At 40.4% G+C, this 23,370-nt stretch overlaps 1 protein-coding gene across 2 annotated transcripts in view; it reads left to right on the top strand.

Moving 5' to 3' along the window:
• Positions 1-20,501, top strand: part of LOC137371752 (serine/threonine-protein kinase 17B-like) — a 55,391-nt gene extending 34,890 nt beyond the window's left edge. For both annotated transcript variants that reach the window (XM_068034598.1, XM_068034597.1), the window contains 3 exons: positions 1,035-1,083; positions 2,349-2,528; positions 18,692-20,501. In XM_068034598.1, coding sequence (XP_067890699.1) covers positions 1,035-1,083; positions 2,349-2,528; positions 18,692-18,968 — 506 coding nt within the window. In that variant the 3' untranslated portion in view covers positions 18,969-20,501. The remainder of the gene's footprint in view (positions 1-1,034; positions 1,084-2,348; positions 2,529-18,691) is intronic.
• Positions 20,502-23,370: the final 2,869 nt, after the last annotated feature.

The raw sequence follows: 23,370 nt of genomic DNA, 5'->3' as shown, positions 1-23,370 counted from the left end.
GGAATCTGTATTTTGCCCCAAGATCCAAACGTATCTCTTGCACAAATCTTGAATTTTTGCTTGACACAAATTGTAATTTTCTTTGAAATATAGACTTCTGAAATTGTTTAATCTGCTGTTTAACTTGCAACATTTGCAGAATACATTTCAATGCTTAAATGTAGGTTAATATTCAAGGAAGGGTGCAGAAATTATTTGAGGGACTTCAGTTATGTGGATAGGTTGGTGAAGCTGGGGCTGTTCTTGGAGAAGAGAAGGTTGAGAGGAGACTTGATTGAGAGGTTCAAATTTGAGGAGTCTAGACAGTGAGATAGATTGTTCCCATTGGTGAAAGGGTCGAGGAACAGACTTCCTTTGTCTTGTACACCAGCCCCTTTGCAATAAAGGCTAACCATATCATTTGTCTTATTGCTTGCTGTAGCTGCACCCTCTCTTGTATGAGGACAGTCAAATTTCTCAATGTAAACATTTAAATTTGTCACCATTTTAAATTTTCTATTTATATAAAAAAGTGAATAACCTCACATTTTCCCACATTTATGCTCCTTCTGCCATCTTACTGCTCACTCTCAACCTCCTGTATAGCTCTTTTGCTGCCTCTGTCCTCTCAGCTTGCTGTCCAGCCTCGCTTTGTATTGTCAGCAAACCTGGAGACAAGACTTTTGATCCTTTCATCAGTCAGCATTATAATTGTAAATAGCTGAGGCCCCATTATTGATCAATGTGGCACCCCACTAGTTACAGCCTGCCAACCTGAAAATGCCCCACTTATTCCTACTGTTCTGTCTGTTAACTAATCTTCTATCTATGCTAATATTACCTCAACCCCATGAGCCCTTGTGTAATTTTTTTTTGGCAAGTTATTGAATGCCTTTTGGAAATCCAAATATACTACATCTACAAGTTCCCCTTTATCTACCCTTCTATGTTATATTCTCCAAGAGCTCTAATAAATTTGTCCAATGTGATTTCCCTTTCATAAAACTTGGTCATACTAATATTTAAACTTAATGTAATTTTTCTTTCTCTTGCAGCCCCTGAAATCTTGAACTATGATCCAATTTCCACAGAAACGGACATGTGGTATGTTTAATAAAAGCAAAATACTGCAGATGCTGGAAAGCTGAAATAAAAACAAGAAATGCTGGAAATACTCAGCAGGTCTGGCAGCATCTGTGGAGAGAGAAGCAGAGTTAACGTTTCAGGTCAGTAACCCTTCAGCTGAAGGGTCACTGACCTGAAACGTTAACTCTGCTTCTCTTTCCACAGATGCTGCCAGACATGCTGAGTATTTCCAGTATTATTCTATCATTTCATGGTAGATTGGTGCAATGATGTCTATGCAGGCCAGTACATGACCATAAATGTTCACTGCAAACTTCACATAACCACATTCCTGGGCAGGTTCTCCAGACATTGCTGATCTTTGTCTCCTTGTATATTGCCTCCATACTGGTGCAGCACTGACTCAAACCTTTGCTCTTCTCAGTTCAGCATGCACTATTAATGGCCATGTTTTCTCGAGAGTTAACAAATATGTGCACTACCTCAGAGCTTGTAACATAGTACTATATTAACGATATTTCCCAACATGATTTGAGACATTGACATTTAACCTGGTCTAATATCTGAAACCAAGTTTTAAAAAAAAAAATTAAATCATCTATTTTTCTTCACAATTCATTTTACCAATAATTTTTAAATTGAGAAGTCAAAATGACAATTGTAATTTTGTGATGATCACAAAACATTCAAGGCCATCAAAAACACTAAATAAGTAAATTCTCACCATATTCCATTCTATTTTGCCAATACTAATCAATGATCTTATGTGGCTTCCCAGGAGCTGGTTGATGCTTTTCATTATTTAAGTCTTCAGACTAACAGTAAGCATGCAGCTACTATCAGAAGCTGCAAATCTATATCTGTTAGCTGACTGTCCCCTTCAGAATGCACTACAAGTGTGCAGCCATTAGCATAAAGAAGTTCTTGCATGATTTATTTGGAAAAGCTGGATTTCTTCTCCCTGGAGCCCTTGCATTTGTATCATAATTCCTATCTGCATGGCTGCATAAGAGGGCAAATAAAGTAGAGCCTGGTACACATCCTTGTTTCTCACTATTTTAAACTGGAACTTATTTGGACAGAGTACTGTCTTGTTACCTTGCTGTTCTCATCGTTGTGCACGTGTGGTATTTTAAAGAGTGAAATGTGTGCCAGCCGCTATCTATGCCCTCTATCACGGTTGTGTAATAATATGTATAGCTGGGATTCTTATTTTTTTAAATGGGGCACAACAATTACAGATTCTGCTTCACCGCTTTGTCTTTTATGTCTGTTACCTACAGGAGTATAGGAGTTTTGGCATATATGATGCTGACAGGAAAGTCTCCATTTCAGGGTGAAGATAAACAAGAGACTTTCCTCAATATCTCGCAGGTTAATGTTGACTATTCCGAAGAAATATTTGAAGGCATCTCTAAAACTGCCATTGAATTTATTCAGCAGCTTCTAGTCAAAAAACCTGAGTGAGTATACATTTGATGGGAAAATAGTCACATTCCCAGGAAAAAGCATCCTAAAATGGTTCAGATTTTGCAATATGTTCATGTTCTTACTCCACTACACATTTGTTAAAGTAGTTGCATGGTGTTTTTGATGGCCTTAATGTTTTTTGTGATTGTCACTAAATTACAATTGTCATTTTGACTTGTCTCAATTTAAAAAAAAAATTAGCATTGGTAAAATGAATCGAAGAAAAATATTGAGGATTTGTTTTTTTTTTAAACTTGGTTTCAGGTATTAGATCAGGTTAAATGTCAATGTCTCCAATCATGTTGGGAAGCCTTCTGTTCCAAGCTCTGCCATGGGAGAGATGATGTGTTTTTCTTGGAAGGGAAGAAAACTCACTTTGGGCATCCCTTGCCAGTTACAGAATGGCAGGAATGGAATAAATTGCCTTTGTGTGCTCTTAACTGGAGTATTGTGTGCCTGGTCCTGGGATTGAATGATATTTCAGTACATGGGTGATTTTCTTGTGACTACGCAAGTTTTCCAGAATTATGAAATTAGATAATTGAGCTTGCATTTATATGCTGTATGTGGAAGCAGCATTAACATCACTACTGACCAATCGGCTACAATATTCTACCAATGCATAGTCCTTCAGCAGTTCTTGATGTTTTACCGTTTTGCTACCTGTGGCATTTTAAATCAACACTCTAGTTTTCAACATTGCAGCACAATGAACTGCTTTCCAATCAGCTATGATGAAAATAACTTTCTTTTTAAAATGGCTGGGGTAGCAGAAGCAATAGGACAGAATGGCAAAGGCAAAAGAAGAAATTAAAAAGTGGGGCAACAGCCCATATATTTAAATGGCAAAGCATATGGGCTCCAGTGTGCTTGAGCTACATTGGCATGTTGTATCCATTAAGTTGGTGAGAAGAAAAGGGAAGGTGTGTGTGATGGGGGAGAGGGCAGGAGAGATTAAATGACAAAGATGATATGGAACAAAGGCAAAGGGAGTGTTAATAGTTATATTAAAAGACAAAGCATTAGTCTAGAGAGTGTGAATAGCAGAATAATGAACGGCTCTGTCCGAAAGCAAAAATTTGAAAAGTAAGTTTCAGACAGGCACGTGGTTTTAAAAAAAAAATTAAAATATTAAAGGCAGTCATGCTCTGAAGTTGTCGAACTGAGTCCAGAAGGCTGTGAAATGTCTAATTGGAAGATGACGTGCTGTTCCTCAAGCTTGTGTTGAGGTTCACTTGGAATACTGCAGCAGGCCAAGAACAAATGTTGGCATGAGAGCAGGGTAGTGAATTAAAATGGCAAGCAACTGGAAGCTCTGGGTTATGCTTGTGGGTGGAGGGGAGGTATTCTGAAAAGTGGTCACCCAATCTGTTGAACTTCTAAGTTGTACGTAGAATACTGAGTAATTTTGGCCAGAAAAGTCGGCCAAACAGCTTATTGGGTCCATGCCAGCTCTCTGCAGAGCACTCCAGTCAGTCCTGCTCCACTGCTTGATCCCTGTAGCCCTGCAAGTTTGTTTCCAAGTGCCCATTCAATTTCCTTTTGAAATCATTGCTGGTTTCTGCTTTTACCACCTTCATGGGCATCATGTTCCAGTCATTACCACTCACTGCTTTTTATTAAAAAAAAAAGTTCTTCCTTACCATTCCCCCTGCATCTTTTGCTCAAAACCGTCAATCTGTCCCCTAGTCCTTGTACCATCAGTTAACAAGAACAGTTTTTCCTTGTCTAACTTACCTAAGACTGTCATAATCTCGTACACCTTGATCATGACTCCCCTCAATCTCTCTCTTCCAGGGAGAAGAACCCCAGGTTTTCCAACCTGTTATGATCAAGTGAAGAGGGGTCTAAAAGCTCCCCACTTGCCCCTCTCCTCCCCCTTATTTGACTGCAGGGTTTATTTCTTTTAAACAGTGGATGTGCTGATCAATTCAGTGAGTGGTTAACCCTTTTATGTGCTATGATCATAACCAATCGGACAGGTTTTCTTGGGCTTAAACAGAGGTTAATTTATTGCCCTTTGCCCAACCATCTTCAGCTGTTTCATCAATGACCTTCCTACAATCATAAGGTCAAAATGGGAATGTTCAGCACCAATCGCGACGACTCATACTGAAAGTCAGTGTAGAAATGCAGCAAGACCTGAACAATATCCAGGCTTGGGCTGATGAGTGGCAAGTAACATTCTTGCCACACGAGTGCCAGGCAATTACTAACTCCAATAAGAGAATCTAACCATCACACCTTGACATTCAATGGCATTATGATCGTTGAATGCCCCACTATCAACATCCTGGGGGTTACCATTGACCAGAAACTGAACTGGAATAGCCATATAAATACTGTGGCTACAAGAGCAGGTCTGAGGCTAGGAATCTTGCGGCGAATAACTCTCCTCCTGAATCGCCAAAACCTGTCCACCATCTACAAGGCACAAGTCAGGAGTGTGATGGAATACTCTCCACTTGCCTGGATGGCTGCAGCTCCAACAACACAAGTAGCTCGACACTTGGCACCCCATCTACAAACATTCACTCCCTCCACACTGACGCAGAGTGGCAACCGTGTACAATCTAAGATGCATTGCAACAACACACCAAGGCTCCTTGGACAGCATCTTCCAAACCCATGGTCTCTACCACCTGGAAGGGCAAGGGCAGTAGATACATGGGAACACAACCTACAAGTTCCCCTCCAAGCTACGCACCATCTTGACTTGGAACTATATTGCTGTTCCTTGACTGTCGCTGGGTCAAAATCCTGGAGCTCCCTTCCTAACACTAGGTGTACCTACCCAACATGGACTGCAGTAGTTCACCACTTTGAGGGCAATTGGGGATGGGCAATAAATGCTGGCCTAGCCAGTGACTCCAACATCCCAGGAATGAACAAAAATCTTAATCAAAACCGATAATAAGTAAAAATAATGAACTGCGCTCCAACTTTCTCTCGCCAAGAGACACAACCTGGGTCCTGGACTGGTTAAAATTCAAAAGCTTTTCTGCTGTGTACAAGAGAAACCAAGATTTCACAAATGGAGATACTGTCACATGATTGTCCCATGTATTCTCTTTTGCACTGTAATGTGATCCACGTCTAAGAATTCCAACCTCGCTTAGATCGTCTTGTTTCAATGTTTACTCTTAAACACTAGTCGGGACGAACCTCAATGTTCCAATATAAAAGCAAAATACTGTAGATGTTGGAAATCTGAAATAAAAACAAGAAATGCTGGAAATGCTCAGCAGGTCTGGCAGCATCTGTGGAGAGGGGAGTTAATGTTTCAGGACAGTGACCCTTCATCAGAACTGGCAAATATTAAAAATGTAAAAGGTTTTAAGCAAGTAAAGTGGGAGTGGGGCAAGAGATAACAGAAGAGAAGGTGTTGGGACAAGGTCAGAGTAACTGACCAGAAGGTCATGGTGCAAAGGCAACCAGTATGTTAATGGTGTGGTGAAATGTTCTGAAATGGCTTTGAATGTCTAATGAAAGCAATATCAGCTAGCTTTTTCACTGTCAAGCCATTGCTCTGTCTGAAGGCTATTCAGACATTTGTCTCTACCTCAATACCTTGGAATGTGAAGTATTTCAATGCAAATTGCAGTGGCTATCATGGCTGCTTTCTTAATTTAGGTTTCCAACCAATGAATTAAAAATCATTCAGCATAGCAAGTTCATTACAAACCTATCCTTATAACTAAAATCTCTTCACCCTCCTCAGGTACCCTCATGTCCTTTCTAAAAATATTGTGACTTGAACTGGACATGATACTCTAGTTGGGGCCTAACCAGACCTTTTATAGAGGTTCAGCATAACTTCCCTGCTTTTGTACTTGATGCCTCTATATGAAACCCAAGATCCCATATGCTTTGCTAACCACTTTCAATATGTCCTGCCACCTTTGAAGATTTAATGCACACGTATCTCCAGGTCCCTTTGTTATGATACACTTCTAGAAATGTGCCCATAAGTATACTGCCTCACCTGATCTTTTCTGCCAAATGCATCACCTCACACTTGTCTATATTAAATTTCATATGCCCATTCTGTTATCTATGTCCTGTTCAGGTAATTTGTAACATCCTCACTGTTTGCTGCTCCAAGTTTGGTATCATTGGCAAATTTTGAAATTCTATTATGTGCCAAGATCCAAGTCATTTATATAAAAGCAAAAAAAAAAGCAGTGGTCCTAGCACTGACCCTCTGGAAACACCACTGTTTACCATCCTCTAATCTGGCAAAACAACCACCATTTACCATGACTTGCTATTTTCTGTCCTTAAGCCAATCTTTTAACCAACTGGACACTGATCCTCCTTTTCTGGGAGTCTCAATTTTGCTAACTAGCCTTTTATGTGGTACTTTGTCAAATGCTTTCTTAAAATCCATATAGGCAACATTCGCCACATTTCCTTCATCAGCCTTCTTTGTTGCTACTCCAAAAAATTCAATTAAGAACATAGGAGCAGGAGTAGGTCGTTCAACCTGTCGAGCCTGCTCCAATTAAATTAAATCATAGCTAATTGACTTCAACGCCACTTTCCTGTGCTATCCCCATATTCCTTGATGTCATTAGTATCCAGAAATCTGAGTTTCCACTGCCTTCTGGGGTAGAGAATTCCAAAGATTCACCACACTGAAGAAATTCCTCCTCCCCTCAGTCTTAAATGGCCTGCCCCTTATTCTGAGACTGTGTCCCCTTGTTCTAGACACGCCAGCCAGAGGAAACATTCTATCTACATCTGCCCTGTAAGCTTCAATGAGATCACCTCATTCTTCGAAACTCTAGAATACGGGCCCATTCTCCATCTCTTTCATAAGAGAAGCCTGCATCCCAGGGGTTAGTATAGTGAACCTCCTTTGCACTTTGTATGGCAGGTATATCTTTCCTTAGATGAGGAGACTAAAACTGTACACTATACTTCAAGTGCAGTCTCACCAAGGCTCTCTACAATTGCAGCAAGACTTTTTATTCTTTCATGGGATGTGGGCATTGCTGGCTCGGCTAGCATTTATTGCCCATCACTAATTGCTCTTGAGAAGGTGGTGGTGAACTGCTGCAGTCCATGGGAGGTACATACACCCACAATGTTGTTCAGAAGGGAATTCCAGGATTTTGACCCAGTGACAGTGAAGGAATAGCGATATAGGTCCAGGTCAGGATGGTGTGACCTTGGAGGGGAACTTGCAGGGGGTGGTGTTCCCATGCTTTTGCTGCCCTTGTCTTTGGTAGAGGTCGTGGTTTTGGAAGATGCTGTCTAAGGAGGCTTGGTGCATTGCTGCAGTGCATCTTGTAGATGGTACACACTGCTGTCACTGTGGTGGTGGAAGTGAATGTTTGTAGATGGGGTGCCAAACAAGCAGGCTGCTTTATCCTGGATGGTGTCGAGCTTGAGTGTTGGAGCTGCATCCATCCAGGCAAGTGGAGAGTATTCCATCACACTCCTGACTTGTGCTTTGTAGATGGTGGGCAGGCTTTGGGGAATCAGGAGGTGAGTTACTCACTGCAGGATTCCTGACCTCTGACCTGCTCTTGTAGCCACGGTATTTATATGGCTACTCCAGTTCTTTCTGGTCAATGCTAACCCCTAGGATGTGAGTGGGGCATTCAGCGATGGTAATGCCGTTGAATGTCAAGGGGAGATAGTTAGATTCTCTCTTGTTGGAGGTGGTCATTGCCTGGCACTTGTGTGGCACGAATGTTACTTGCCACCTATCAGCCCAAGCCTGGATACTGTCCAGGTCTTGCTGCATTTCTACATGGATTGCTTCAGTATCTGAAGAGTCGTGAATGGTGCTGAACATTGTGCAATCATCCCTACTTCTGACCTTATGGTTGAAGGAAGGTCATTGATGAAGCAGCTGAAGATGGTTGGGCCTAGGACACTACCCTGAGGAATTCCTGCAGTGATCTCCTGGAGCTGAGATGATTGACCTCCAACAACCACAGTCATCTTCCTTTGCACTAGGTATGACTCCAACCAGCTGAGAGTTTTCCCCCTGATTCCCATTGACTCCAGTTTTGCTAGGGCTCCTTGATGCCATACTCTGTCAAATGATGCCTTGATGTCAAGGGCAATCACTCTCCCCTCTTTTGTCCATGTTTGAACCAAGGCTGTAATGAGGTCAGGAGCTGAGCATCACTGAGTAGGTTATTGCTGAGCAAGTGCTGCTTGATGGCACTGTTGATGACCCTTTCCATCACTTTACTAATTAAGATTAGACTGGGGCGGTAATTGGCTGGGTCGGACTTGTCCTGCTTTATGCGTACAGGACATACCTGGGCACTTTTCCACATTGCAGGGTAGATGCCAGTGTTGCAGCAGTACTGGAACAGCTTGGCTAGGGGCGTGGCAAGTTCTGGAGCACAGGTCTTGAGCGCTATTTACGGAATATTGTCAGGGCCCATAGCCTTTGCAGTATCCAATGCCTTCAGTTGCTTTATATCACGTGGAGTGAATTCAATTGGCTGAAGTCTGGTATTTGATGCTGGGGACTTCAGGAGGAGGCAGAGACTGTTGCAAATGCTTCAGCCTTATCTTTTGCACTGATTTGCTGGGCTCCCCCATAATTTGAGGATGGGGATATTTGTGGAGCCTCCTCCTCCAGTTTAATTGTCCACCACCATTCATGGCTGGATGTGGTAGGACTGCAGAGGTTAGATCCTCCCTGTTTTATAAGATCGCTTAGCTCTATCTATAGCATGCTGCTTCTGCAGTTTGGCACTCAAGTAGTCCTGTGTTGTAGCTTCACCAGGTTGACACCCCATTTTGAGGTATTCCTGTTGATGCTCCTGGCATGCCTTCCTGCACTCTTCTTTGAATCAGATTTGGTTTCCTGGCTTGATGGTAGTGGGGGATATGCTGTGCCTTGAAGTTACAGATTGTGGTTGAGTACAATTCTGCTGCTGTTGGCCCACAGTGCCTCATTGATGCCCAGTTTTGCATTGCTAGATCTTTTTGAAATCTATCCCATTTAGCATGTCGGTAGTGCCACATAACACAATGGAGGGTATCTTCAGTGTGAAGGCGGGTCTTTATCTGCACAAGGACTGTGCGGTGGTCACCCCTACCTATACTGTCATGGACAGATGCATCTGCAGCAGGCAGCTTGGTGAGGATGAGGTCAAGTATCCTTTTCCCTCACCACATGTTGCATAACCCAGTCTAGCAGTGATGTCCTTTAGGGCTCAGTCAGTAGTGCTGCTACTGAGCAACTCTTGCTGATGGACCTTGAAGTCCCCCACCCAGAGTATACTCTGCGCCCTTGCCACCCTCGGTGCTTCCTCCACGTGGTGTTCAACATGGAGTACTCCCTCTTCAGCTGAGGGAGGGCGGTAGGTGGTAATCAGGAGGTTTCCTTGCCCATGTTTGACCTGATGCCATGAAACTTCATGGGGTCTGGAGTCAGTTGTTGAGGACTCCCAGGGCGACTCCCAGGGCAACTCCCTCCCAACTGTATACCACTATGCCACCACCTCTGTTGGGTTTGTCCTGCCAGTGGGACAGGACATACCCAGGGATGGTGATGGTGGTGTCTGGGACATTTGTCTGTCGGGTCTGATTCTGAGTATGACTGTCAGGCTGTTGCTTAACTAGTCTGTGGGACAGCTCTCTCAACTTTGGCACAAGCCCCCAGATGTTGGTAAGGAGGACTTTGCAGGGTCAACAGGGCTGGGTTTGCTGTTTACGGTGCCGAGGTCCGGTTTTATTTTTTAAAAATTGACTTCGTAGCAGTTCGATGCAAGTGAGTGGCTTGCTAGGCCATTTCAGAGGGCATGTAAGAGTTAACCACATTGCTGTGGGTCTGGAGTCACATGTAGGTCAGGACAGCAGATTTCTTTCCCTAAAGGACAGTAGTGAACCAGATGGGTTTTTACAACAATCGACAATGGTTTCATGGCCATCATTAGACTAGCTTTTAATTCCAGATTTTTTTTAATTAATTGCATTCTTTACTGCTGTACTCAACCCATTGTGATGAAGGCCAACATACCATTTGCCTTCCTAATTGCTTGCTGCACCTGCATGCTAGCTTTTAGTGACTCATGAACAAGGACACCCTGGACCCTTTGGACATAAAAACTTCTCCCTCTCTCTTTTTTAAAAAAAAATACTGTCTTTCTGTTTTTTCTACCCAAGTGGATAACTTCAGATTTGCATTATATTCCATCTGCCATGTTCTTGCCCATTCACTTGGCCTGTCCAGGTCCCCTTGAATTCTCTTTGCATCCTCCTCACAACTTGCATTCCCATCTAGTTTTGTGTTATTAACAAAGGTGGAAATATTAATTTAATCCATATATACAAATCGTTGATATAAATTGTGAACAGCTGTGGCCCCAGCACTGTTCTTTGTGGTACCCCATTAGTAACAGTCTGTTATCCTGAGTGACCTGTTTATTCCTACTGTTATCTGTCTGTTAACCAGTTCCTAATCCATACCAGCATATTGCCCTCAATCCCATGCGATCTAATTTTGTTTACTAGCCTCCTGTGTGGGACCTTTTTTTTTAAAATCAAAAGCCTTCTGAAAATCCAAATACACAATGTCTACTGGTTCTCCTTTATCTATGCAACAATTAACATCCTCAAAAAAACACCAGGTTTGTCAAACATGATTTCCCTTTCACAAATCCATGTTGATTCTGCCCAGTCATATTTTCCAAGTGTCTAGTTATCACATCCTTTTATAATAGGTTCTAACATTTTCCCTACTACTGACATCAAAGTAACAGGTCTGTAGTTCCCTCATTTCTCATAGTGGAGTTACATTTGCTATTTTCCAGTCTGCAGGAACCTTTCCAGAATCTAACATTTTGAAATATAACCACAAATGCATCCACTATCTCTACAGCCATGTCGTTCAACACTTGGGGATGTAGCTCATTTGGTTCAGGGGATTTTTTGACCTTTAATCCAATTTTTTGAGGACTACCTCCTTTTTAATTTCTTTCAGTTCCTCATTTTCACAAGTCCCTTGGTTCCCTAGTATTTCTGGGAGATTTTCTGTATCTTCCTCCATGAAGAGAGACACAAAGTAATTGTTTAATTTCTCAGCCATTTCCCTATTCTCCATTATAAATTCTGCTGTCTCCGTCTGTAATGGAGCCACATTTGTCATTGCTAACCTCTTCCTTTTCACATACCTAAAGAAGCTTTTACAATCTGCCTTTGTTTCTCACCTAGCTTGCATTCATATTCTCTTCCCTTTCTTTATCAGCTTATTGGTCATCCTTTGCTAGATTCTGAATTGCTCCCAATCCTTGGGCTTGCCACTTTTTTTTTCTGGAAACCTTTTTATAAGCCACTTTCCTTTGATCTAATACAATCTTTAACTATTGTTAGCCATCGTTGATTCTTTCTTGTTGGGTTTTTGTATCTTAGAGGAATGTATGTTTGTTGCAGATCATTAATACTTTAAATACTAACTATTGTCTGGCTGTCAAATCTTTTGGTGTATTTCCCCAATCCACCGTAACAAACTTGCTTCTCATACCTTCATAACTACTTTTGTTCAGATATGAGCCTAGTTTCAGAATAAACTTAAAATTTTACATCAAGTTTAAAAGTGATATCATTATGGTCACTATTTCCTGAAGGTTCCTTTTACAGCAAGATTTATTAATTAGCCCTTTCTCATTACATAATCTAAAATAGCTGGATCCCTAGCTAGTTCTTCAATCTACTGCTCCAGAAACCATCTCACTCCAGGAATTCATCCTGCACAGCATTAGTGCTGATTAGGTTTACCCAGTCTATATTAGTTAAGCATGATCATTTACAATTCCATGCTGGCTATCCTTAATTAACTTGAACCTTAAGTGTCTTTTTTTTTTCTGATTTATAATTTCTAAAACCTTGCCCATCGCTGTTAAACTAACTGGCCTGTAGTTGCTAGGACTATCTTTACACCCTTCCTTGAATATGGGTGTCACATTTGCCACTCTCCAATCCTCTGGGACCTCCCCCATATCTAGGGAAGATTGGAAGATTATAGCATGTAAGAAGTTGTGACCTGAAACCTTGTTGAAAGGTCAGACAGGAAACGTTAACTCTGTTTCTCTCTCCACAAACCTGCTGAGTATTTCCAGCATTTTCTGTTTTTATTTGATTTCTATTGTCTGCAGTACTTGGCTTTTTGCCAAAGGAATCCTGACTGGCAATCTTTTTTTTTTAAATCCTTGAATTGTGGATTGCAGATATATTTAGGCCCAGTAGTACATCCATCTGGATGTTGTGAACCTACTTGGCTTAGTGGGTGGCTGCCCTTCAGCAAAAGTGAAAAAGGACAAAGGCCTGGTTTGTAAGTCTTGGTCAGATCACTGAATCAGAGACTTGGTTTGAAATTCAAAGAGGCTTGAGACCATGGGGATATTATCCTGTGGAATGCAACTAATCAGGGTCGAATAACTTGGATTGTTCTGAAGTCTGTAGGTGAAACTTGCATGTCAATTGTTCAGGTCCCACATGATATTAAACAAGGTGGCATCGTGATTTGTAGATTTTTTTTTTTTTTAAATTAACTGTTTGAAGTGAATGGTCCTTTTCATGTTTCATTTATATACCTTATTAGTGTCCTAAGGAAAATATTGATGGTGCAAAGTGTAGCACTGATCCTAACCTGGGTAGTGAAGTTTGTGTTTGCATGCCTCCCATTGTGTTGTAATGGATTAGAAATTACCAATCCATTCATTTTGACCATCAATAACTTTTTTTTGGCACAAGGAAGCGAGTAAACATTGGTGAACAGATGATCAAATATTCCAATTGTACTTTGCTTAGGTTTGCCTCCAATACTTGCCACTGAAGTGTCTTAAGTGGTTAGTTGATTGTATTGCTATCACTGCAGAACCACTTTATTGTTGCAGCTACTTCTTCGATGCCATATTGCAGCATTCCTCTTCAGGTCTTTTGTTGGAGTAGTGCTTAACACTTGTTTTAATGTAAGATTTGGGAAAATTTTAATGTTTGCTATTTTTGTTCTCCGATTTTAAAAAGCTGGTGCAAGCATTTTAGAATACATAAGCAATGCTTTGAATGTAGTAATCAAGGAGCATACGAATTAGGAACTAGAGTAGATCACTCTGCCCCTCGAGCCTGCTCAGAAATTCAAGATCATGGCTGATCTGATTGTGACCTCAACTCCACATTCCTGCCTGCCTCTGATAACTTTCCACCCCCTTGCTAATCAAGAATCTATCTACCTCTGCCTTTAAAAACATTCAAAGACTCTGCTTCCACTTACTTTTGAAGAGTTCTAAAGACTCACAACCCTCAAAGATTTCTCATCTGCCTTAAATGGGCAACCTGTTATTTTTAAACAGTGGCCACTAGTTCAAGATTCTCTTGGAAACATCCTTTCCGCAACCACCCTGTCAAGACTCCTGAGGGATCTTTGTTTCAATCATGTCGCCTCTTACTCTTCTAAACTCCAGCGGATACAAGCCTAGCCTGTCCATCTTTTCCTCAAAGCCAACCTGCCCATTCCAGGTATTAGTCTAGTAAACCTTCTCTGAACTGCTTGCAATACATTTACATCTTTCCTTAAATAAGGAGACCAATACTGTACACAGTACTCCAGATGTGGCTTCACCAATGCCCTGTATAACTGAAGCATAACCTCCTACTTTTGTATTCAATTCCCCTCAATAATAAAAGATAACAATCTATTGGCTTTCCTAATTACATGTTGTACCTGCACACTAACCTTTTGCGATTCATTCACTAGGACGCCCAGATCCCTCTGCATCTCGGAGCTTTGCAATCTCTCTCCATTTAGATAATGCTTTTTTTATCCTTCCTGCCAAAATGGACAATTTCACATTTTACCACATGATACTCCATTTGCCAGATCTTTGCCCACTCACTTAACCTATCTATATCCCTTTGTAGCCTCCTTATGTCTTCACAACTTATTTCTTCCCTATCTGTCAACAAATCTAACAGCTATATCTTTGGTCCCTTCATCCAAGACAATTTTATAAATTGTAAAAAGTTGAGGCCCCAGCACTGATCCCTGTGGCACACCCCTCATTACATCATGCCAACCAGAAATGACCCATTTATACTTTCTGTTTCCTGTTGGCTGGCCAAACTTCTGTTCATGCCAAATTGTTACCCTCCTACGTGAGTTTTAATCTTCTGCACTAACCTTTTGATGTGGCATCTTATCAAATGCCTTCTGGAAATCGAAGTACAGTACATGCACCAGTTCCTCTTTACCCACAGTACATGTTTCTTCAAAGAACTCCAATTAATTGGTTAGACATGATTTCCCTTTCTCAAAACCACATTGAACCTGCCTGATTACCTTGAAGTTTTCTAAATGCCATTCCATAACATCTTTAATAACTTCTAACATTTTCCCTATGGCAAATGTTGAGTTAACTGGCCTGTAACTTCCTGCTTTCTGTCCCTCCCTTTTTGAATACATTGGCTATTTTCCAATCTAATGGAACCTTCCCTGAGTCTCGGGAATTTTGGAAAATTAAAACTAATGCATCAACTATCTCATTTGCCACTTCTTTTAAGACCCTAGAATGAAGTTCATCAGGATCTGGGGACTTGTCTGCCTGCAAGTCCAACAATTTGCTCAACACCACATCCCTGGTGGTTGTAATTTTCTGGAGTTCCTCCATCCCTTCCATTTCCTGATTTACAAGAAAAACTGAAGTTCATGCTTTACATTATTTTGGTGTCTATATGGAAAAGTACTTTTGCTGTTCCAAAAAAAATTCATAGGGTTTTTTATCCTCAGCAATTTTTCTTTGCCTTATATTGGAGATAGAGCAGGGCTAAAACATGGAAGAGTCCTGGAAAACTCTGAAATTTGTAGTAGAGCTGCCTGGGGTATGACCACACTGTGGGAGAAGTCCCAGGACCTTGAAGGAATGAGGGAGTGTCACAACACTCTAAATGCTATGCCCTTAAATGTGAGCAGAGTTGGGGAGATCTTGGAATAGTGAGGTATAGTGCCACTGAAAGGCAGCAGGGATCTGTTAGTGATAGAGGTGTTGGAGTGAGCTTCTGCTGTCTAGGAGCAGTGTCAAGGTCTAGTGAAGGATGAAAGGGCCTAGGGTTATGAGCATTGGAGAAAGGGTCCATTAGTTGTCGGAATGAGGTCCTGGGATGACTGAGTAGCTTTATGGAGAACCAGCATGGACTTGATGGGTTGAATGGCCTCCTGTGCTGTAAATGACACCCACTGGAATGGCATCCTGGGTTGAGGAGTTCTGAAAGTGCCCTAAGAGGACTGCTAAGAGGTACTGGGAGAAGTGGGTCCCAGGATGTGGCAACACTGGGTTGATCGTGTCAAGAAAACATGCTATGCCAAATGAGGATTTTTAATTCATCGGTTGGAAACGTGCATTCTATTTTTTAAAAAAAGAAAAGCTGGATGTTCCAACCAGGCGAGAGGGTCTAAGGGTTCCCTCAGCCTTTGCTGGTTTAACTGTAACCAGGTTTAATTTTAGAAACTATTTTTAGCTCCCCCTTCAGTGAATCCTTGTTCACTGCTCTAATTGTAAGGCAAAGAAATCAGACAGGTTTCCTTTAGATTTTAAACAAGAAAAGTAGAAGTTTATTAATCTTAAACTCTAATCTGGTTAACAGCTACGAATGTGACGCGACCACACTAGCATGCATATGCAATAAGCACACACAGATAGAGACAGAAAAAGTAGAAAGAATAAAGAGGAAAAGTTTGAGGCAATATTTGGCCATTTACTATCCTTTTTGAAGTCTATGTGGAGTCTTTGGTTGTCGGTAAGTCCTGCTATTCATTGGGGCCCAGTTCGTTCATCTTTCAATGTCTGTCTGAGTCTTTTCTCTCTTGGGGTGTAAGTGTCTTCCGTGGGTCTGGTGGCTTGGGAGAAGGTGAGAGGCACAGCCAGGAGAGAGGCTTGCTTGTTCCAGCTTGAGTTGCAAAACTGCCTTCTGTTCCTTTCTGTGTGGCACAAATAAAAAAGGTTGGTCATGTGACTAACTGGCTTAACCACTTCTGTGTTTGTGGATTGTATTATCTTAAGCCCTGGAATGTGTTTCCTTGCATCTTCAGTGTCTGGATCAAAATCCATTTGGGTTAATTGGATCAGGGAATAGTCCTTTGTCTCCACAAGCAGCATCTTAGTATGCAAATGTCTGATCTCTTTAACAAATCATTTCTTCACTCCAGCAACAGTTTAAAATTGATGTGACAAAATTAATATGCCTCATTTTTGGCAGGTGGGGGTCTGCAGGACATGGAATATTAAACACTTTGACAAAGACTTTGCCACAGCTAAAAATGGCTGCCACCATTGCATTTGAAAACTTTGCACATGCCAAGGCATCAAAGTGGAGATACATGTCTGATTAGCCTGTAGCCAAAATAATGGCTTGTCATATTGATTGAACGACTGGAGATTTCTCTGCTTGTGCTCCTTTTTTTTTTTTTTTTTTTCTTCCCACCACCACCCAGCACACCTGCTGTGGGGCATAGATCCAAGACCAAGACACAGCGAAGGAAGCTCTCTGCTCAACTGTCTACAAGAACAACTACCAACACCACTTCAGGACCACAAATTCAGCTGGAAGCCCATTTAAGTCCCCAGTCACCACAGCCTATTACTTTTTATTTGTTCTGGACTCTAATCCAACACATCTGTTCCCCATCACTCCATAATCTGTGTGCACGCAGGCATGAAAGTGTAGCATCATATTTTTATTTGATCGGGTCTTGGTTTTAAGTATAAACTCACCTCTTGTTTAAACTCAAACCTGTCTAGTTCTTTAACGATCACAACAAAGGGAAAACACTCACTGAAGTGGTAAGCACATCCACCCTTTAAAAAGGAATAAACCCTGTTGTGGTCAAAAGAGGAAGGATGAGGGGAGCCTTGTGACTCCTTCCCTCCTGATCATAACAATGGGATTAGGTGAGCTGGGAAGAAATCATAACGACATTGGATGTATTCTATATAGGGATTCCTTAATGTGCATGTTCTATGGAAGTTGGAGAGGTAGGGTAGTGGTTTGGGTCTAGGAGAATTGAGATCAGGATTTCTGGAACAGAGGCAGGCTTATTGGACCCCTCCCACCTTAAGGTGGATTTGTAATTCTATGCATAAGCAATTTGCTGTTTCTTCATTCTGCCTACCTATTGCATGAATTGGAGTTAGTGTAAATTGCACTTTTGTGGATGCTTTGTGCAGCTTTTTCCCTATCTACATAAAAGGCCAGAACCTATCTGGATCAAAAGTTCAGCAATTATATTGCTCGCACTCGTCCAATGTGAATATTTCCAAGCAAATCTGTTGCCAGCTAGCAGATGGAGAACTTTGATTTAGTTGAGGAATATTTAAATAGGTCAACTTTGCCTATGTGAGCTAATCAGAAGATGTTGGTTGTGAGCATTTTCGACGTTTCCTGGATTATTTACCATATCATTCCAAAGTTTGAGTTGTTATCAAAAGCTGATCATGATCTAACTACCAGATCGGTTGGTCTGTCTGACCTCGTCTGCCTGGAGGTTGGGTCATTGGGTTATCTTTCTCTCTATATGGAGGATACAAAAAAGAAGCTAGGTTACCTGACTTCTAAGGTGTCTTCCACTTTTTTTTTCCCCGCCAGTCCATCCATTTAGTCTTAGAATTATTCATTTTTCTTTTGGCTAACCATTTCATATTTCAGTACTTTGTCCATAAAGGTAAATCAATGGTTCTGGCTGAGATTCATTTGTATGACAAAGGGAAAATCCTATTTTCACTGATGTAAAATTTGTTAAAGGAACATCTTTTTGTACTATTTTCTGTATTAGACTCAATCCGGTGGTGTTTAGCAGATCCTTCAATTTGAAGGAGGAAACATCCCCTCCTAGATTTGGTAACCTTTCTGCATATCAGTCCTGAGTCTGATTTCTGTATTCGGTGTTTAGTCATTTAAAGATTGACCTAATGGGTTGCTGTAAGTTTTACTAATGCTCTTTTGGTTTTAAAGTTAAACCAGCCATAATTTGAGTGCCATGGAATTGGTCTTTAACTATTCTAAGTGACTGTGGTAGGTACATAATGGTTTGGTTTTAATGTGATTGAGCAACAATTTTAACTATTCGAACTTGTATCTATCCTTTTTGTCGTCTTAAAGTTATTTGACATAATTTCTCTTTATCTTTAAGGGAGCGATCAAATGCTGAAGAATGTCTTTTTAATCCTTGGCTGCAAGTTGAAGAATTGATGAGTAATCCTGTGCCTGAAGTTATGTGTGTTTCACAGTCAGAAGAGCAATGCATTAAGCCTTTAGAAGAAAATCCCATCCGATCCCCCTCATTTGGAGTGTGCAGACATTTGGATAAAGAAAATATTTCTGAAGAATCAACTATCGTTCCCAAACGATTCCGATTTGATGATTCATATAAAAGTTGCCATGAGGTTACAGGGGAATTGGTATTCTGAAATTAGAGTATAGTTAGATACAATAAAAAGCACTTTGGGGAAAAATTCCCCTTTTTTTTTTTTAAATATTGGGTTTGATCACTATAAAAGTGATCCAGATGTATAAGATACATAAGTGCGTTAATGCTTCTTGATTTTAAGCAGCAACTCATTGGAGCACTGATCTATTAGCACTTTCAAATGTTTTTAAAAGTTACATGGAAGCACTCATCAGCCTTTTTGCACTTATCTCAATAGTGGCTCAAAAATAGGAAAGTGAGTTAGAAATATGGCTATTCTGATTTGGAATAATGAGCAAATTGAAAATGTCTTAAATGTCTACTTGATTCATTCCATGTCATGTGGTTCAGGTAGTACCTGGGTATGAACCCTTTTTTTTTAGGGCAGCTTGTATATACTGGAGAGCTGTAACTGGGTCAGTGATTGTAGTTTATACTTCTTACATAATAGTTATTTAAAATCTCTCAGTTGCAACAGCTCCATGAGAAGATTAACTTGTTTAAGTATATTATCTGAGAAAACATGGTGGTTCTGTATGTAAGCAAGTTGTTTAGACTTGCTCAAATAGTGTGTTGCAATTGTAGTTGCAGGTTGAAAATTAAGTGCAACAATAAAATTTTTTTGCAAAATACATAATTCCCTGCAGTAAAAATTGCTTACTGTTCAATAACATGCATTCCTTTCAGTTGTACCAGGATTCATTGCTGGTTGCTTAGCCTGGCAAAAATCTGATTCTTTTCAGTTCTTGGTATAAATGTGCATAAATCTCAATAGAAATAATTCCAAATACACAAAGTTCTTAACTGTTTCCATATAACATTGTGACTGGATTTTTAAAATTTCTACTGCTGTGCTCAGCTACTAAAGATTTTCTATTCGTTATGAATAGAAGAAAGATTTGTGGGTTGACAAGTGCAGGTCTATATCTATTTATGTTCTGAATCTGGTGCAAACAAATTTAGTATTCATTGTTCTCCACCGTTTCAGAAGGAAATCTTGAAATTCGTAAAGGATTGTGATTTGCATGTGTTTCTGCATATTAAACTAAAGGATTAGATGTAGTAATTAAAAATATTTGGAGCAAATATTTTTATACTGTTTTCCATGTATGTGACAGTTGCCTTATTTTGGAATTAAGGCAACAGGTTTCACTTTTTGAAGTAACGATATACATTTTGAAGTGGTTTGCCACAAATGTGAATAATGTATTTGGAAATATATTGCATGTATGTAGAGATTCATAAAGATTCATATTTTGATTCTTGATATCCAGTCAACTAAAAATATAACCATTTAGGAAGCCTGAATCAAAGCTTTAAATGTAGAATACCTGGGTTATGGCTGCTATGGAAGCCATGAAATCTGAAACCCAAGAAATGATTTTTTCCCCTGTGACAATTTAAAACTCTAAGGTCATTTATCTAACTTTGAAAAATTCAGTGTCTTGTAATTTGAAAATTAAATCTGAAGTATAGCTTTCCATGCCTGGAAATCTCTCTTTTTGACATTTTGCAAACTACAATAAATTTAATTTCTCAGGAAGCATTTGTCAGTTTTTCTTTTTAAGATCTTTGTTTATTAAACATGCATGTTTTGTTTTTCAAATAAAACTTTAATCATAGATTAAGATGAATTTATGCACAGCAATTTCCAGAATTTAGCCTTTCCTGCTCTTTTAAAGAAAAAAACAAAACCATTGCTTTCTTAGTAGAAGGAAAGGCAGGTGGGTGCATTGTAAACCTCTTGCAAAAGCAGATGTAGTGAGAGCAGCATTTATGTTGGAATAGTGAGCCAAGAGATTCCTACAGCTATGGTTCAACATATAAAGAACAAGCATGGTGGTTCTTTATGCTTAAAAGGGTCAGATGTCAACTTCATTACTTCAGAAAATGTGAATCTGAAATTCAGGCTTCAAAACAAGTTGTCATGACAAATTTTGAGAAGTCGTGCTCCTACATGAGGGATACTCAATTGACATTGTCTACTTCGACTCCCAGGAAGCTTTTAACCAGGTACAGCATAAGAGGCTTCTCCAAGATCAAAGCCTCTTATTAGTGGTAATATTGTGATGAAAGTCCTTTTTTTGTGCTACAAAGCTCTAGTCAATGTATCAGTGGTTGTTCATACTGAATTTGGGTTCAGTAGGTATCCGATTAGAACAGACATGTTCTGGTTGTAACTAGAGGTCCATCTACCTTACTGCTGATGCCTTGTACAGGTAGATGAAAATGGTTACACCTGGAACATCTGGTTCTTTAATGTTGCAATAAAGGTTACAATTTTTTTTAAAGGCAAGGGCCCCTCAGTGCAGTCACTGTCCTGTTGATGTTCTGCGGCTATAGTGGAGAATTTCTTCTTTGTCAATTATATTTGAAGGAAAGCCATCAGAATTTTTGTTGGTTAGTGAAGCTCTGTTTGTTTTAGGATGCCTATCTTTTTGTGTGGGCATCGATATTTGTCTGCAACTGTTGTACTGGATTGGGAAAGCTGTTTAGGTGGGAGCTGAGTGCCATCTTGGAGATTTACCTGGAGAAGAGTAGTGGCAGCATTTGCCATTTTGTGCCTTTTTGGTCAGTCTGAGTTTCATCTCACCTGTTCTGTGGACATTATGGACTTGGCATGTGAGCTCATAGTCAACATAATTGAAATGGAATATTCACCACAGACCACAATCGAGCCTCGAACCAAAAAAGTCAAACGTGATTGTATCCACTGTATAATGTATCATTTTAATTGATTTTGATTTGACTTGCCTTAAAATACAAAAAGTGAGATCTTTTTGTTGTGTTCATTTGATTACTATTTTGTTTGGTTGATTCCAACATGGATCATATCAAAATATTGAACTGGCTGGAAAGCTATAAGCAGAAAATAGTTGGATGGACTCCGATCTGTTTCAAGACCAATCTATTGACGTAGGTGTTGGCACTAAGTTTGAAGATGCTAAGAATTGTAGGATGGGGGTGTTGAGGACTATAAACTATGCCGTAAGAGGTGGTAATATCTTTAATTGAAATTTGTGGTTGAGACTTGAGGCTGTCCAACCCAAGAACAGCAATAGTTTAAATGAAATATGTGAATCTATTCTGTCCAAATGTACAGAAAACTAACTGAACCAGACCAGCATGCATTGCGACAGCCAAAAGGGCTTTTTGAGCTTAAGTAACCTGTTGCAAGCTGCTTTCATTAAAGTCACTGGTGGGGAAAAAACATTAAAGCTATGGAATGTTTAGCAAAAAAATCTTTTAAAAAATTAAGTTGAAACCAAGAAACAGCAACTTTAAAACTATATGGTTCGCTTTGATACTGAGTTAGAACTTTGTAGTAAATTTACCTATGCAAAAACATAGCCATGGTAGAGTCCTGCTACCTGACCCGAACCCGACTGGACCCGATGATGTGTCTGGTTCGGGTCGGGCCCATCTTCAGGGTACGGGGGTCGGGCCAGACACACGGTAAGTGCTCTGCTGGTAAGTATTGAAATTAAAAAAACTTGAGCTTGGAGTCCAGAACAAAACTGAGTCAGTGAGCGTGTGATGTCACTATGACGTCATCGCGCATGCGCTGCAGCTTGATGGAGATTGAGTTGGAAGGTAAGCAAAGGGGTGGTCGGGCTCAGGGCAAAATGGGAGGGACTCGGTCGGGTTCAGGTCCGCGGTGGTTCATTCGAGTCGGGTTGGGTTCCTTTTTCCCAACCTGAGCAGGCCTCTAAGCTGTGGTGTCTGAAAACATTAGCTTTTTTTAAAAAAAAGCTAATTCAGCTGTCTTAAGTGATGCACTGCGTGCTTTGAAAAGCTGAGTGACAAACTGACGCTGATTGACATCAGAGTTTGCTGTCTTTTTTGAATTGTAGATGAAATAACTCCAAGAAGTGGTTTTTATTTATATATGCTTCATCAGATAAATTGTCTTTAATTCTCCAAGCAACAGTTGGTAGAAATCAGTAATTTAAGGGACTCTTGTTTAATTTGTCTTGTGGTTTTGGAATGAGTGAGACCAGGAAAGGAAGCTGCTATTGTTTTTACTGAGCAATCCGAAAGGCACCTGCAACATCCTTAAGAGGTGATGAAATTACTGAAGGAAATGTAAACATATACTCATCAAGGTAGTTTCTGATATTGTGGTTTGAACAAAGAATTAGATGCCTCATTGGGCAATTGTGGCTTGAGGTGGATAGGCCAGTATGAAGTTGTCAATAAAACATCCTGCCCACCTTTGGAAAGTTTTTATAAAAAATTGTTGCAAATTGTGATTTGATGCTTAAGCCTAGGAACTTGGTCAGTTGCGAGGTTCTTGCTCGTGCTCTCTTCTCTCCCTTTCTGAAGGCAGCTCTCAGTGCGTAGGACGTCTGCTCCTGGGGTCCTTCTAATCCAGGGGAAGGTCTGCTGTCCACAAACTGCCT

Source organism: Heterodontus francisci, chromosome 7 (assembly GCF_036365525.1).
Source record: "Heterodontus francisci isolate sHetFra1 chromosome 7, sHetFra1.hap1, whole genome shotgun sequence".
NCBI classification, from domain to species: Eukaryota; Metazoa; Chordata; class Chondrichthyes; order Heterodontiformes; family Heterodontidae; genus Heterodontus; species Heterodontus francisci.
This window is presented reverse-complemented; position numbering and strand designations above follow the sequence as displayed.